The 17,200-nt window shown below is 36.1% G+C and overlaps 1 protein-coding gene across 1 annotated transcript in view; it reads left to right on the plus strand.

The window, feature by feature from the left end:
- LOC150092161 (putative divalent cation/proton antiporter TMEM165) overlaps positions 1–17,200 on the plus strand; it is a 169,214-nt gene that overhangs the window by 109,652 nt on the left and 42,362 nt on the right. Inside the window, exon 4 of the mRNA XM_090415230.1 lies at positions 5,382–5,458. Within this exon, the coding sequence (XP_090271356.1) occupies positions 5,382–5,458 (77 nt within the window). The remainder of the gene's footprint in view (positions 1–5,381; positions 5,459–17,200) is intronic.

Genomic DNA, 17,200 nt, shown 5'->3' on the forward strand with positions numbered 1-17,200 from the left:
CTTGACCTATGTAAAAAAATCGATGTAATGTGCTTTGGAATTTTTTAAGCTACATAGTTTTTACACTTCCTTCAATTCTAACTGCTGACTTACAACTCAAATAAAGACTAAGTATTGCTAGATATAATGTCCCCCATTCACACCATATAACTGTAGCTTATTAAATAGCTTCTCTCTTGGCACATCATATGACTTTTCCAGATCTACAAAGCTTAAATACAGATCTTCGTTATATTCCCATGATTTTCAACTGTTTGTCGTAAAGTGAAGATCTGATCCTGACAGCCTCTATTTGGCCTGAATCCAGCTTGTTCTTCACCAAGCTTTTCTTCCACAATCCTACTCAACCATTTCTCAAGTATACTTGCATAAATCTTACCAGGAACATTCAGTAGAAAAATACCTGTAATTCTCACATTCAGTTTTATTTCCCTTTTTTATATATGGGTATTATGAGAGCTCTACTCCAATCATCTGGAATTCATCTCTCTGTCTAAGACTTCTGAACTATGCAGTGCAGCCACTGTAAGACTTTTATACTTCCATACTTGAGCATTTCTGGTTAAATATCATCTACTCCAGCTGCCTTTCCACATTTCAGGCCTTTGATGGCTTTTTCTACTTCAAGTATAGATATGTATTCCTGACTACATACCTGTTGAGTGTTTTTTATCACTTTGCTATCACTGCTTGTGCCGGCAAAGGTTGGTTGATTGGTAGAGCCTCTGCTACTAATGGCTCAGTTAAGTAAGTTTGAGCGCGGTTAGTAGTTGGAAGGGGACCAATTGTTCGATGCTGTTGGCACACACTCCCTCAGTGAGTCTTTGGACTCCCTGGAGGTGTCAAATAATAATAATAATAATAATTTAGCAATTTTTCAAAGTAATTACAAAAGAAAATTAGAAAATAAATATCCTTGATATTTATTTTCTATGTTCTTGCCAAAGTCCTCCCATGACTTTTGTTTAGCTAGTTTTACAGTGTTTAGCTTTCTTACATTTGTCTCTGTATTCTCTAAGAGCACAAGCTGACATATTTGCCAGAAACTTTTGATATCCTTTCTTGTTTTCCTTCACTGCCTCTTTAACTTCCTGTGTCCACCATGGAGTTCTGATTTTTCTATCCCTGCTGACAACCTCACCACAGCCTCTCTGGCTGAATCAAGCAATGTTTTCTTCACGGCTTACCACTGAATCTACAAGGTTTGGTTCCTGTTCTCAAACGCTTTCATTTTTTTTTTCAATTATCTTTGTGTAGTCTACAGTTCATATCTCAGAGCTACTCAACTTTTATTCGCTTTAAAACTTTCTTATATGTTCTTCTTTTCAATATGAAATTCAATTTTATCCTGCTCAACACTAAATGTGATCACTTCCAATTTCAAATCCTCTGTACACTCTGGTGTCCTGCACCAGGAAGAAAACGTCACTATCAACAATAACATAGTCAATGAGACTTTTCTTATTCCTTGCCACTTCTTTCCATGTGAATTTGTGCACATTTTTATGTTATAACATTGTGTTAGTACTAACCAGTTCATGTCCTGAGCATAAATCCAACAGGTATTTGCCATTATTATTAGCTTTGCTCTTTTCTCAAAATTTTCCCAAAATATTTTTGTATGTCTGACAATCATTTCCTACGCTGCTATTTAGATCTGCAACAAGGACCAACTTTTCCTTTTTCATAATGTCAGTTTGCTTTCTCTAAAGCCTCAAAAAATTCCTCCATTTCTACCTTAGTAGAACCTTCTGTGGGACCCTAAGCACAGATAAGTCTCATTGTCCAGTTCCCCATTCTCATATTTGTCCACATTACTCTACTTGAGACTGACTGCCATTCAAGAAGATTAGCCTCGTATTTTGTGTTGAATACTATGGCTACTCCTTGTTTTCTTCGATTGTCATTGCCTGAAAATAACATTTTGTATTTATTGCTCAGAAAGCGCTCACCAGTTTTTGCATTTTTTGTTTCAGTCACCCGTATTATGTCTATCTGGTACTTATCCAATTTCTCAGCTAGCTCCATTTCTTTGCCATTTAGGCTTCTTATGTTGATAGTACCGATCTTGAACTCTAGTGATGTTGAGTTGGGGTGAGCTTTAGGATTTGTTCTGGCTTTTTGCTGTTTGCCCTGTTCTGATTTGTTAGTAGCTAACTTTTTGCTGTTTGCCCTGGTTCCCTGGTGAAAACAATGGGGGGGGGGGGCCTTGTTTAACCTGCAGACGCCCAGTTAAACAAGTTAAACAGCCAGCCTGAAACCATGTGCTAGAAATTAATATTGATAAAAAATATTATTAAAAACTATTTTTGATAGTTATATAAAATTAGAATCTCCCAAACTTTTGAGAGAGATAGACAATCGTTCACATTCAGATTTGGGCAATGTAAAAGGGCTTTGCAAACTTTCTTTGAAAAGGCAGTCATATTTAAAACTGCTTTTATGGAGAAGATGAGCTTCATCCCACTGGATACTGTGTTTATTATCAATACTATGTTGTGCCAGACCAGACTTTTGAGGTTTCATGTATTTAATATAATACTGATGTTTATTAATTATTTTTTCCACAGAACAGCTTGTCTGCCCAATGTATGTCGGATTATATCCACAAGGTATCTGGTAAATGCCAGCTAATAGAGGTGACAGTTTGTCTTTTGTATATCCCAACAATGAGAAATTTTGTTGATAGGAAAATATGTGGAACTAAGGTGATACTTCAAAAGTCTTCCAATCAGTCAGATAAAAAAATTATAAGAGATTGGAACCCTGCAGTCTGTTGAAGAATCATGAGGTGTTAGAACATAGGAGTCAATTATCTGCTAAATTTGATTAAGGTTGTAACCATTAAATTCCATTAAAGTTTTGATAGTGAGAAGGTCTTGTTGTAAGCTTGAGGGAGAGGAGCACACATTATGTGCTCTATTAATTAAAGGCTTCATAACATCAATTTTTTGAGAGGTGTGATGAGCAAAATTTTGATTAATGTATCTGCCAGTAAAGATAGGTTTTCAGTAAACACTGGTTGATAAATTACTAGAGGCTGTGTCAATAAGGATATCAAAGAATGGTAAACTACCAGCCTTTTCTTTCTCCATTGTGAATTAAATGCATGGATGAAGGCTATTGATCCATTATAGGAAAGTGGTAACTTCATCTGCAGAATGAGGCCAAACAGCAAAACCATCAACATAAAGAAACCATTGAGAGAGTTGGGGATGAACGGATGAGAACAAGTATCTTCCAGATAATTCAAAGAATAGTTTGCCAAAGATGGAGACTGAGGGCTACTCATGGCAGTGCCTTCAACTTGTCTGTAGATCTTGTTTTTCCATCTGAAATATCCTGATTCTATAACAAATTCAAAAATCCTTGCAATATCATAAGATAAGATTAATCATCATTGGAATGTTGGTAAAGAGGAAAGCAATGTCAAAGCTGACTAGCAAATCCAACTTGTATTTGAATATCCTTGATTTTCTCAAGAAAATGTGTGGAATTCTTGATGAATGATCTGGATTGTCCAGTATGGGCAGTTAATAAATGTGACAGAAATTTAGCAATTCTATAGGTGGGAGAGTTAATACAATTCATGACGGATCTTAATGGATAACTTTCTTTATGAGTTTTTGGGAAACCATATAAATGAGGAATTTTTCCAAAATGAGTGCACAACTTGTCGGAAGTATTTAGATCCCGACTAACAACTTCATCAAGCAGTTTATTTAATTCTTTAATTTGTGTTTTTATAGGGTTATAACTAATTTCTTAATAGGTGGAGGTGTCCTGTAAAAGGCAGCATATCTTCCTTTCATAGTCGGCCTTATCGACTATGCTTTTATCTGTTTTTGAAATAGATATATCGTTCTCTTATCTTAATGAAAACAGCACACTGGTTTCAGCACTAGATAAATTGCATGGAGGTAATTTGCTTTTAAAGAGTAAAACAACAACTTCAAAGCATAGTTTATTAGCATCTTTGCTTGAAAGTTCTGACAGATTGTGTTCAATGTTATGCAAAAAATCAAGATATGGGATGCGTTTAGGTACAAAGCAAAATGGTACCTAAATGGCTTTTAGCTAATTGGCTTCATTGTCTCAACAAGAGACAATGGACGTCCAGAAATATTCGCAACCCATTTATTAGTAGGAATGTTATCAGAAGTAATTTATTACTTACAGTATAATGATTCATATTTTTGCATCAGTCTGTAGGAATGTCTTTCATAAGAACGGGCTAAAGATTGTTTAGAAACACATAGAACAATATTCAGTAATTTGTCATCCAGAATAACTGAAATCCTTCTTTCAAGATCTAAAATGGACTGAATATTAGATGCTAAATCTTTTTTTAGTGACTCGAAGTTGGTTCCATATCAAGGAAAAACTAATGCAATATAAATTGTGTGATCTCCAGGCAACCGAATAGTTTCTCTAAATCTAGCAAATGTAGGAATAACTTTTGATCATGACATTTTTTGAGAAAGACAATCCGAGCACAAAGCTTGTAAAACTGATCATTTTCCTATGCATTTTTGAAAATTATGGAGATAACTACCGTGTTTGAATAAAAATTTTAGTTTAATATAACTAAAATCTACATTCGACGTTTCGATCTTTATGTCAAGGTCATCTTCTGGAGCATACAACTATACACAGAAAACAAGCTACACTACAATCAAACTGATTGTAGTGTAGTGTAGCTTGTTTTCTGTGTACAGTTGTATGCTCCAGAAGATGACCTTGACATAAAGATCGAAACGTCGAATGTAGATTTTAGTTATATTAAACTAAAATTTTTATTCAAACACGGTAGTTGTCTCCATAATTTTCAAAAATGCATTCGAATCACCGTGTAAGCTTAAAAGAAAGGATAATTTTCCTAACTTGCCTGTTTTACTTGCATGACTATAAATAACAAATTACACAATTACCACAGTAATTAACTTTAATGAAATGAAAGTATAGATATTTCTGTACTTTCTGTACAGAAATATCTGTACTTTCATTTCATTAAAGTTAATTACTATGGTTATCATGTAATTTGTTGTTTAACACGCAGTTAAGTAAGTTCAATATTCACGAGAAGTATGTTGATATAACCATAACTGAAAGTTTAAGAAATTATTTTTGATTACCAGTAATGCGAAATTAATAATCTATAACATTCATTAAATATGCTACGATTGCTATGGTTCTGCTTGGTTTGGATGTTTTTTTTTTCTTCTTTTCTACACTCTAGTGGCTGATAACTCTTGCCTACTAATCTCCAAGAGGATCAAAATTCAAATAATTCACTTATATAACCTTTTTATATATGAAACTTATTTTTAATTTATGTAAAAGATTTTCAGAATATTTAATATGAAACATTTTTTTCAAAGGTTATTATATGTCGTCAGATGAAGGCCAGGAAGAATATGAAGAGGTACAAAAAACAGTAAACAAACGAGAGAGTGAGGTAAAATTTATTTATCATGCACTTTTTATGTTCTTTTAAATTACTTTGGCCTGATTTTCAAATTATAGTGATATCTTAATACAAAATGTTCCAACTAGTGTCAGATCATGTTACAACATTTTGGAAACATTAGTTTCTTATTGGTCACCAGTCACCTTTATAAAAAAAAAAAATATGCAAAGAAGTAAGCATGCATAAAAGGAATGATTGCCTAATAGCAACATTTCAAAGAGAATTTCCTTAGTTTAAGGAAAGATTTTTTTGAGCTCATCCTTTTTTTGTATTCTATTTCAGCTTTACAAAGTTGATTTGAATAGTAATAATAAGGTATGTCAGTTTTTCTACTTCCCAGGAACTAGAATTCCCAGGAGATCTTCATGACCATAGGTCAAAACTAATTTGAAATTACAAAGAAAATGCTTTGAATTTGAAATATGATTCTCCAAAAATTTGGAGATGTTCTGTGTAGAGATACCTGCACAGAACCCCCCCCCCCCTCCTTCAGAGAACTACTGGGAAATAGTTAATTATATGTGTCCTGCTCAGAAAAATTTGCATGCTGAATTACAAAGCAGGAAATTATGATCAGTTGAAGAGAATACTAGGCTTTATCTCCCATGATAACAATTGCTGGATGGAAAGGATATTGGCAGTGCATAGGAAGCTTTAAAAAAATACTGAAATGATGACTAGCAAATAGCATTAAGCAGGCCTGCAGAATGTTGTGTCTACTGCAGTCTATCAGAATGCATCCCTAGAGTTTGAAGAATGGATGTGCAGTCTTATTAAGCATTAGATCTCAAGAAAAATATGAATGTAGAAGGAATATTATGTATATAAGGATGACTTCAGTTATAAAAATTAAGTCTAGGCAAGTCTCAGAAAATGTTAAAAGTATTTTATGGAAGCCAAGTACATCCTAAAAGAATTTTGTCATTGTGCTGCAAGTAAAGGACAGAATGAATGTGGATGGTGTGTGTGTTGGTGGTAGATGTAGAAGATATTGATCAGCTAATAAGTTTCTGCTTTGCTGAGAAATCAACCTGATGTACATAACATGGAGTTCACAGCTTCATCTCACTGAATGATATTACAGATGTGTGCGAACAAGGCTGGCAGAAGCAGGCATGCGGGCACCGCTACGAAGGGGGGGGGGCACTGCCGCCGGGGCACGGTTCATAAGTTCATTTTTAAGAAACAAAATTTTTATCATAAAAACAAAAAATTCTTAGAATGATCAATATTAAAATAAGACTGGATACACCAAATTAAAAAAAAAAATTGTATATTGCCGGCTGTTTACAATTTTGCAGCGAGAGCAGGCTAAATGCTTGCTTGCAGAAAGATTAGGAAAAAACTAAAAACCTAAAAAGATCAGGGAAAACTTTTTAGGTTTTGCAGATATATCGGATTCTACATGACGTGGTTTATGTGCAACGTAAACCATGTCCTGTGGTTTATGTTGCACAACTAATGGAACAACTGGAAAAATGGAACATTCCCATTTAAGACACGCAAGGTCAAGGGTATGACAATGGGGCAAATATGAAAGGGAAAAAATATGGGCTCCAAAATTTGCTTTTGAACAAAAATCCTTGAGCTTTTTACATGCCATGTGCTGCTTATACACTAAATTTAATCATTAAATAGAAACAATTAGTTTCTATTTAATAAAGATACAATTAGTTTCTTTGCAATTATTCAAGAAATATACAATTTCTTTTCATTTTCTTACAAACGTTGGGCAATCTTTTTAAAGTTCGTAAAAAATTTAACATTGAAACAGCCATCAGAAACACGATGGGAAAGTAAAATTAATGCAATCCGCCCTCTACGATATCAGTTAGGAGAAATTTACGATGCACTTTTTGAAATTTTAAATAATGAAAATTTTAATAAAGAAACTCAGCATGAAGCACAAACATTATGTGCTAAAATAAAGGACTACAAATTTATTTGTTCTCTTATAACTTGGCATGATTTACTTAACAGAATAAACCCTGTGAGTAAAATGCTTCAAGACAAAAATATGAACATTACACTTGCTTTAAAATCTATTGAAAACTTAAAAATATTCTTACAAGAGTATCGATCAGATACAAATTTTAAAGAAGTTCTAAAAACGGCAAAAGAACTGAGTGAAGAGGTGGATGGAGAACAAGAATTTAAAAATGGTACGGAAGTTCGACGAAAGAAGACACGGTAATTTGACTACAAGCATCATGACGAAACTTCACAATCGCCAGAAGATAAATTTAGAGTGAATGTGTTTTATACACTTATAGACATTGTAATGTGTTCGTTAATAGAACGTTTTGAACAACTAAAAACATATTATGATAATTTCAATTTCTTGTATAGATTACTACAAATTAATAACGAAGATTTACGAAAAAATTGTGACGATTTAGAGATTCTCTTGAAGGATGTCGACAATAAAGACATAAATGCAAGAGAACTATATGACGAGTTATGTGCTTTCCAGGATATTTTTCAGAAGGATAATTTAAATATTCAAAACCATTTTGATATTCTTAATTTTATTATGTCCAATAATTTATCTTTCCCTAACTTTTCAATTGCTTTAAGGATACTATTAACCTTACTTGTTAGTGTAGCGAGCGGTGAACATTTCTTTTCCGAGTTGAAATTCATTAAAACCTACTTAAGAACAAATAAGTCACAAAAAAAGACTTGTTAGTTTGGCGTTAATAGCTATTGAAAATGATATGTGCGGAATTAGACGTTAAGACCATTATTTCTAACTTTGTGAATATGAAATCAAAAACCCTAAAATTTTAATTTAAAAAATTTCAAGTATATTTATGTAATTTAATGTATTTTCTGTTATTCTGTAAAGATGTTATTTTTTGAATACTTACATTAAATGTTCTAATTATTTCTGAATTCTTTTATTTTTCTCATTTATCTTGAGTTTCTTTTATTTTCCTAAAAGATAGTTCCACTTGTAAAAAAATTTTAATAATTTTTATAAGTTACTAAGAATTTAGTAACTTGTAAAATGCAAGAATTTTTTAAACTTTAGTTTCTTTAGAAGGCTATAATCCCTGTATCATTATATTCAATGATTAAAGTGAAGTGGCTCTATCAAAATTTGCTTTAATGTTTGAGAATTTTTTGAATATTCGGGTTTTTAACGATTATCCTGCCTAGTCAACGCCCCCGGTTCATCACATTTAGCGAACCAACGTGTGGCTGTTCTGTCAAAATTTATTTAAGAAATTTCAAATAATTAAAATTTTTATTATCATAAAAGAACCACACACGCCCGGATCGTTACAGGGGTGCTTAGATAGAAATTGCATGCGGGCGGCAAAGACCCTAGCGCTGGTTCTGTGTGCGAAGTAGGAGATATAAAGCTGCTGTACAAACCAAATAAGAATTTGTCTATATGAACTGATGTGTCAGCATAGATACTAAAGTTGTATTCAGTAGAACCAATTACATCCTTCATATAGTTGCATCATGAGGAAGACTGTTCCATAGAATGGAATAAATGTAGTGAAACACAAAACAGATTATGTAGTTATAGGGGTAGAGGATTTGGTATTTTCAGGGAAGATAGAAAAGATAGGATGGGTACTGCTGATGATAGCAGATGAATCGCAGCCAAAACTAATAGGAGATAGGTTGGAGGGTGGCTGTTCATTTGAAGCAGTCTGGTGTGAGATTTTAAGTCAGTAAGACAAAATATACAGTTGATTGTTGCTATAGGCCAGGGAGTTCCACAGATGATCTGAAAGACATGCATTGCCAAATTAGTACGAGCACAGGTCGAGTGATTATTATGCTGAATTTCAACTATGGAGATATAGGACTGAAAGGAAGAACGATCACGTGGCAGGAAGGAAATTGAATTTATACACCTACTGAGAGAGAATTACTTGAGGCGGCATGTGATGGGGGGGGGGGGACTAGGGGGGTGTGAGAGTATTGGACCTGGTCATAGGATCAGAAGAGCTATCATTGATTCCAATTGGTGAAAGTGACCATGTGATCTTGACTTGAGAGACTGTACAACATGAGGAGCATTCTGTCAAGAAGGTATATGTGGTACTACAAGGCAGGTGATTATGGCAAGCTTAAGGAAGAAGCTTAAATCTGTACAATGGCTTAAAACACTGCTAGCTAACAATGTTAGTAGTGCATGGAATACAGTTAAGGATCATCTAGAGGAAGCAGTATTAAATTGTATACCTAGGGTAAGGAAGGTTAATCGAGTAGGAATTAGATGGATGAGTAATATCATTAAGCATGAGCTAAAGAAGAACGAAATGCTGTGAAGTGTACATAAAGAGAAAAGTTACCAGCAAATTCATGAACAGTACAAGGCTTAGACAAGAAAGGTGACCAACATGGCAAGGAAGGCTAAATCAGATTATGAGAAGAATCTAGCTGAGTAGGCCAAAGGAAATCCCAAAATGTTCTTAAATTATGTGGCAAGTAAAAGGAAGAATGACTATGGAATGTTAATCTTAATGAGTGATGATGGTCACAAGGTGACAAAAACAGTTAAAATAGTTGCGTTACTGAGTAATCACTTTGCAAGGGTATATCATCCTGGTGAGCTTACTGCTTCAACATATGTGACAGACACTAATGTGGGAACAGAGGTCCATGAATTGGAGGTTCTTAGAATATTCCTCTTTATAAGGCCTTTTATGCTTACATCTGAATTACTGTCAAGTGTGATCCCCAGGATTTCTTGCGGATGAGGAAGCTGTGCAGAGGATTCAGAGGCGAGTGACCTAGATGGTGAGTAGCCTGTAGAATGTTTCCTATGAGGATAGATTTAGGGCATGTGGATTGCAGAAGTAGTTGGTTTATAGGAGAACAAAAGGTGATATGATGGAAACATTTAAGTTGCTTAAAGGATTTTATAGAATTGATGCAGAGGAAATATTTCAACACTTGGCTAGAGGTACCAGAATAAGGAGTCATCTCTGGAAGTTGAATAAAGGTATAGGTAGTAAGGGTGTGAGGACTAGATTTTTTTGCTTGAGTTGTGAATGAGTGGAACAGGTTGCCAAAGTCAGTTGTGAGTGCTTTGTCTGTTAAATGGGTTCAAGGAGAGATATGATGGTGTGGATAGATTGGGTCTCCTGCAATGAGTTTTTGGACTCCATTTAGGTGCCCACATATAATAATAATATTGCACAATCTCAATGTAAATACAACAGTGGGGTTAGATAGGATATCAGCTCAGGTCATGTGAGAATGTGCATCGGTCATGTGAGAATGTGCATGGGAACTGGCAATGCTGCTGACTAGGCCCTTTAAATCTCAGCTCTGGTAGAGTTCCAAGGGAAGTTCTAAGACTGCAGTAGTAAATTATAGACTGATCAATATCTCAGGCATGGTAGTGATAAAAGCTAGAAAAGTTGGTCAAAAAGAGATTTCAAGAATGGGTGGATAAGAATGATGATACCGTATGAGGGAGCAACATAGTTTTGTGAAGGATTAATTGATTTTATAATAGTAACAGCAGAGTTGGATAAAGGAAATGGCCACAATGATTCTGCTGGATTTTGCAAAGGTATTTGACAGAATACCACATGGAAATTAGAACAAATGGGGATGGATAGGACACTGGTTAAGTGGATCAGAGGGTGGCTGCTAGACAGATATCAAAAGGTATATGGAGGGACAGAATTGAGGTCAGTGGTGTGTTACAAGGTTCAATGTTGGGGCCATTGCTGTTTTAATTTGTATATAAATGAGATAAGGAAGTTATTCCTCTTTATAAGACCTTGATATGTCCACATCTGGATTACTGTGCTCAAGTCTGGTCCCCTGGGTTTCTTGGGGTTGAGGTAGCAGTGGAGACGATTCAGAGGCAAGTGACCAAGATGATGAGTGGTCTGCGGAATTTTCCCTATGAAGATAGGTGGAGAGTGTGTGGATTGCAGAAGTTGGCTGATAGGAGAAAAAGAGTGGATATGATAGAAACATTTAAGTTATTTAAAGGGTTGTATAGGATTGATGCAAGGGGAAATGTTTCAATACTTGGCTGGAGGGATCAGAACAAGGGGAAATCCCTGGAAGTTGAATAAAGGTGTGGTTAGTAGTAGTAGGTGTGAGACTAGATTCTTGGCTCATTCCACTCATTAACTGGAGTTGTTAATGAGTGGAATGAATTGTCAGTCAGTTGTGAGTGCTTTGTCTGTTAATGGGTTCAAGGAGAGATATGATAGATTGTGTGGATAGTTTGGGTCTCCTACGATGAGTCTTCAGACTCCATGGAGCCACCCATACAATAATAATAAAAATGAGGAAGAGGAGAAGCAGGTTTGACGAGATTAGAGTTTTACTGTAATGTAAAGGGATGTTGAGCAACTGTTTCTGTTTTAGCATGCCTAATTGCAAGTGGAGGAATGATATTTGCCAATTCACTGAAGCACTGACTTTGGAAGTATCCATAGAAGAGACAGATCTGAAGCATTGCATCCGTGAGATAGAGGTTGAAGCTAGCCTGTGAGGGAAGCATCTATGAGTCAAATTGCTCTCCTCTGGACAGCATCAAGAATTTTTAAGGAGGTTTTAGGTGCACCACCCTAAATGTGTGTATAGTATTCTAAGGATGGTTGGCTTTGGGATTTATATAGTGTTAGTAGCTGGGTGAGTGTAAAATAGCTTCTTGTGCAGAAAATGCCTAGTTTTTTAGAGAATGAGGAAGCTGTTGATGTGGTGTGTTTTGTACCAAGAGAAGCCAGAGGTAAATGTCATTTCAAGGAGAGACAGTTGATCTTGTCTGGTGATGTGTGTATTACTTGAGGATAAGGCAAGGTGAGACGAGATCCTGTTTGCAAGATCAAAGGCAAGACTGGCAGCATCAAAAGTGACCAGGTAATTCTTGCCCCATTGAAGAATGGTATAAAGATCAGTGTTTAAGGCACTGGTTGCAGATGATCTTGATGTTAGGGATGTCTGAGAACTACACAGTTTGTTAAAGGAGCAAGATAAATGGAGCTGTCATCAGGAAAGTTATGGAGAGTAGAATGTGGATAGAATAATTATGGATAGAATTGGTGATAGCCAAGATGTCATTTATGTATAAGAGAAAGAGGGTAGGCAATAGAATGAGGGTACTCCTGCATTTGTGACGAAGCTCAAAGAGAGGAAGCTGTCCACCGTGTCATGCAGCGAACATGGAAGTCACTAGACCAAAGGAAGGTAGTTTGCAAAGCATGCCTTGATGCCACACATGATGGAAAGCCTTGGAAATGTCAAGGGCAACAGCACATGTGTTTCTCCAAGTCTCCATGGCACATGTCCAGTGGTGAGTGATATAGGCTAAGATATCAAGCCATGGATCTGGATTAGTAGAATCCATACTGGTGGTTGCTGGCTAACTGGTGAGCTTCTAGATAATTGAAGCAGTTGACCATTGATAACTTTCTCTGTTATTTTGAAGAGGATTGAGTTGATGACAATTGGTGGGTAGTTGGATGGTAGACTTTTGTCTCCTTTTTTTGAATCGGCTGGATATATATTAGTTTCCATGAGATGGGATAGGTGCCAGCTGAGTATAAAAGATTGAAGAGGTGATAGAGGACAGGTGTTAGCTCTGGAGCACAACACATGAGTACAATAGGAGAGATGCCATTAGGACCAGGTGACTGTAGTATTCAGGTTGTTTAATATTCTTCTGACGTCTTTCTGCCAAAAGGCCACAGGAGGCAAATGGTGATCAGGTATGGAAGGAAGTGAATTGTCTTCGTCTATGCTGGAGTTAGAGGAAAGGATAATGCTAGAAGGTCAGCTTTTCTTTGCATGCTGTATCAGTGGTGCCATCTGAATGGGGGAGAGAGAGCGAGAGAGAGAGGTGGGAATACAGGTTAGTAGAAGTTGCATCCGATGGCTTTTGTGAGAGACCAGAAGATGCAGCTACCATTTAAACAAGAGACGAGTTTTCTGCTCGTGGCTTTTATGAAATTGAAATTTGGATTTGCAGATAGTTGATTTACAAGGCATGTCCAGAAAGTAAGTTCTATTCACAGTTTACTGCCAAATAAGATATGGGAGGGGATGGTCGCAGATACATTTTGGCATTGAGTGATGACTCATTAGCTAACTGTTGACCATTTTACTTTTGTTGTGTTATTGTTTGTTGTCTTCTATAAATAATTTACATTGAGTGCTGTGATTTAAAAAGAAAAAAAAAACACCAGTTGCAAGGTTCATAGTGTGATACAGTTTTTGTTAGTGGAAAAATAATAGTACTGCAGAAATTCATCCATGATTGTATAAGGTTTAATGAGTGATAGTAAGGTTAGGCAGTGGTATCATTTGTTTAAAGAAGGGCACAACAATGTTCATGAAGAGTGCAGTGGCTGGCCAAGTGTGGTGACAGACAATTTGGCAGAAAGAGTGAACATGAAAATTCATGAGAATCATTGTTTCACAATTACAGAACTTTCTTTTGAATTCCTGGAAGTTTCATGAAGTTAGTCATTCATGAAATTGTGACAGAAAAGCTGAGGTATAAGAAATTTTGTGTCAGATGTGTCCCAAAAATGCTGACGTATGCACATAACAGCAATGAGGGGAATCAGTTCAAAAATTTTTAGAGCATTGCAAAAATGAAGGAAGTGAACTTTTTTCTTGTATTTTGACTATTGACAAAATGTGGATTTCATACACAAATGTCAAGTCAAAGCAACAGTCAATGCAGTGGCACCATTCATCATCATCTCTGAAAGCAAAAAAAAAATTCAAACAGGCACTATCAGTAAAAAAAAAAAAAAAAAAAAAAAGAAGATGGTGACTGTCTTCTGAGACCAAAAAAGGGATCTTGCTCAGTGATTTTCTTCAGTGAGGAGCAATAATTAATACGTATTGTGAAACAATTCAGGAAATTCAAAAATTTGGATTGGGAATTTTTCAACCACTCACCTTATAACCTGGCCACATGCCCAGTGACTGCCTTTTGTTCTTTCATATGAAGCAGTGGCTCCCATCTCAGCACTTTGAAGAAGATGAACTGAAGGACAGCATAACTTAGTGTTGAACTCACTGGTAGCAGACTTTTTTGACAGGAAGTCACTGGAGACTATGTTGAAAAATAAGGTATATACATAATAAATTTAGTTTAATCCTAGAGATGACCTTGCTAATGCTTCTGGCTTGTATCTCTACTTGGGCCTGGCTCCCACTGAAGAGACTTCAATAAAGGTCGAAACTAGTCTGGGTAGTGGCCCTTCCCTTAATGCATAACATTAGACATATCTGCAAGGAGATGTGTTTTGCATTATGGGAGATATTGACATCGGAGTGATAATAGCTTGCTCCACCTTTACGAGGAGTCGCCCTGGTGTTGCACCACCTTACTCCAGTCCTGAAGATACTTTCAGGCGCAAACTTTGTTTGCTCACACTTGGATAAAGGATTAAACTAAATTTATTATATTCTAACCAAGTGAAAAATAAACTTTCAACAGATATTTTAGCATATAATAAAACTTTTTTTCTTCTTTACCAGTCTTTTTTTAATTCTTGACTGGACATCCTCGTACATTTATTGCATGCTTCTGCATAATCTGAGTATGAAGTTTGGGTACTTAATGTTCAAGCCACCTGCAGTGAGCTGAATTTTTTCTTTGACTGGTTTCATACATCTTCTGTTAAACAAGGCTTGGAAAATGGACAAGAATTTTGGATAGAATGAGGGATGAATGCCTTCATGCCACTGAGGATAAGTTCTGTGACTTGCTCAGTGTATGTGTCTGGGTCAGAAGAGCAGAAACAATAGTCATGTAATGGGAAAGAAGAGTAGTAGTTCTGGAAATCATCCTGCTTTGTACCTTTGCAGTGCCAGAGGACATATAAGGTTGTCTGAGCAGGGGTGTTCTGTGAGACCAGAAACTTGTGTTTGAACTGAGTTGTCTGAAGAGGTAACTTCTATAGTGTGTTTGGAAGGATAACTAGTTAAACAAAGATCAAGGGTGTTAGGTTTACTGGGAAGGTTATATTTGAGTAACTTGCTCACATTTTATAATAATATTACAGTTAAATTATCCAATGGTAATGGATACACCATGATATTATTGAACTTTGCTAATGCTTTTACATAAGATGGAGAATATATGATTTTGATTATAAGCTATTACTTTGAATAAGAGGGAGGATAGCTGGCTGGCTGACTGGTATCAAAAAGTGTATGGATGTTGAGGATAAGTCTGCAAGAATTCAGGTGACCAGTGGTGTGCCATGATGAGTTGAGTTCTTGCTCTGTTTTTCATTCAATCTTTACATTGACATTGGAAGGATTTTGGAGATATAGCTGTTTGCTGATGATGCAAAAATAAGTAGTATAATTATGGATGTGACTGGCTTGCCACACGTATAGAATGATGGGCTGGAATTGCAGGCAAGTGAAAATGGCTATCCATTCAGTGTTAGCCAATGTAAAGTTATGCACTTTACATTGGCTAACACTAGGAATTTTGAGAGATAGGAAGCTGAGGTTCAAGAGTCATCTTATAAAGATTGAAAGAGACAGAGGGTGAACAATGCTAAAGGAAACATTGACTTTTAAGGCTAAGGAAGTTATTTTTTGCCCGTTTTATAAAGCTTGATATTACCTCACCTGGGGCTTATAAAGAGCCTTGTATCTCCTAATTTTCGAAATGTTGCAGATACAGTGGAGAGGATACAAAAGAAGGTTTTAAAGATGATGCCAGGATTGTGGAATGTAGATTATGTAATGGATACATTCAGAATGTGTATACTGCAGAAGCTAGCAAATGCAAAAAAGAGAACTGATAGAAAACTATCAACTTCTGAAGAGGCCACAAATAGGATACTGGTAGATTGAATTTTTCATTTCATAGAAGGCGAAGAGAAGGCATCTTTGCAAGTTGATCAAGAAAGGTGGGTAAGCTAGATTTTTCTCTCATAGTTCTGCATGATTGTAGCCTTTTGAGATGGTGAGTGTAGATTGTGTGAATGAATTCTTGGGGGAAGGGGGGGGGGAGTATGATAGCTGGCATGGATGATGCATAGCATCTCTCTCAGTGACAACCTGAAAGTCTCCAATTATAATCCCCCCCCCCCCCACATCAAAGTCCTAAGTTCTTGCGCTCCACACATTGTGAGATTTTGTAACATGGTAACTTCCTCACTGATAATAGCGAGTATTCTGTCATTGCACAACAAAGCTTGTATTAAGTTTCTACTTTATAGGACAGACAGTATTTAGAAACCATTATTATCAGCAAAGAAAGTTTGTGCTGATTATTATTATTACAGGCTACTTCATGGAGTCCTCGTAAATGTTGGATAGTGTAGTGTATATCATACTTTGTTTTGAACTCGTTCACAGTCATGGTACCTACAACAACAGACTCTGGCAACCTAATCCACTCATTCACCACTCTCCAAGCAAAAAACCTAGTTCTAATACCCTTGCTAACTACACTCTTGCTCAGTTTCCAAGGATGACCCTAGTTCTCCCACCACCACTAGACCTGTTTCTGAAAGATTTCCTCTGTATTAATCTTGTAAAAACCCTTCAGTAATTATGTGTCTCAATCATGTCACGCCTTTTCCACCTATCAACGATTTTCTTAACCCACAGTCTTCAACCTGTTTTCGTAAGGTTCATTCCATAGACCTGCTACCATCTTGGTCACTGGCCTCTGGATCCTCTCCAGCTCTTTCTCATTGCCAAAAAACCCATGTAACCAGATCTGCACATAGTAGTCAAGATGGGGTCTTATCA

Source organism: Typopeltis vanoorti, unplaced genomic scaffold (assembly GCF_054136105.1).
Source record: "Typopeltis vanoorti isolate ZY-2024b unplaced genomic scaffold, IOZ_Tvanoo_1.0 HiC_scaffold_24, whole genome shotgun sequence".
Lineage (NCBI taxonomy): Eukaryota > Metazoa > Arthropoda > Arachnida > Uropygi > Thelyphonidae > Typopeltis > Typopeltis vanoorti.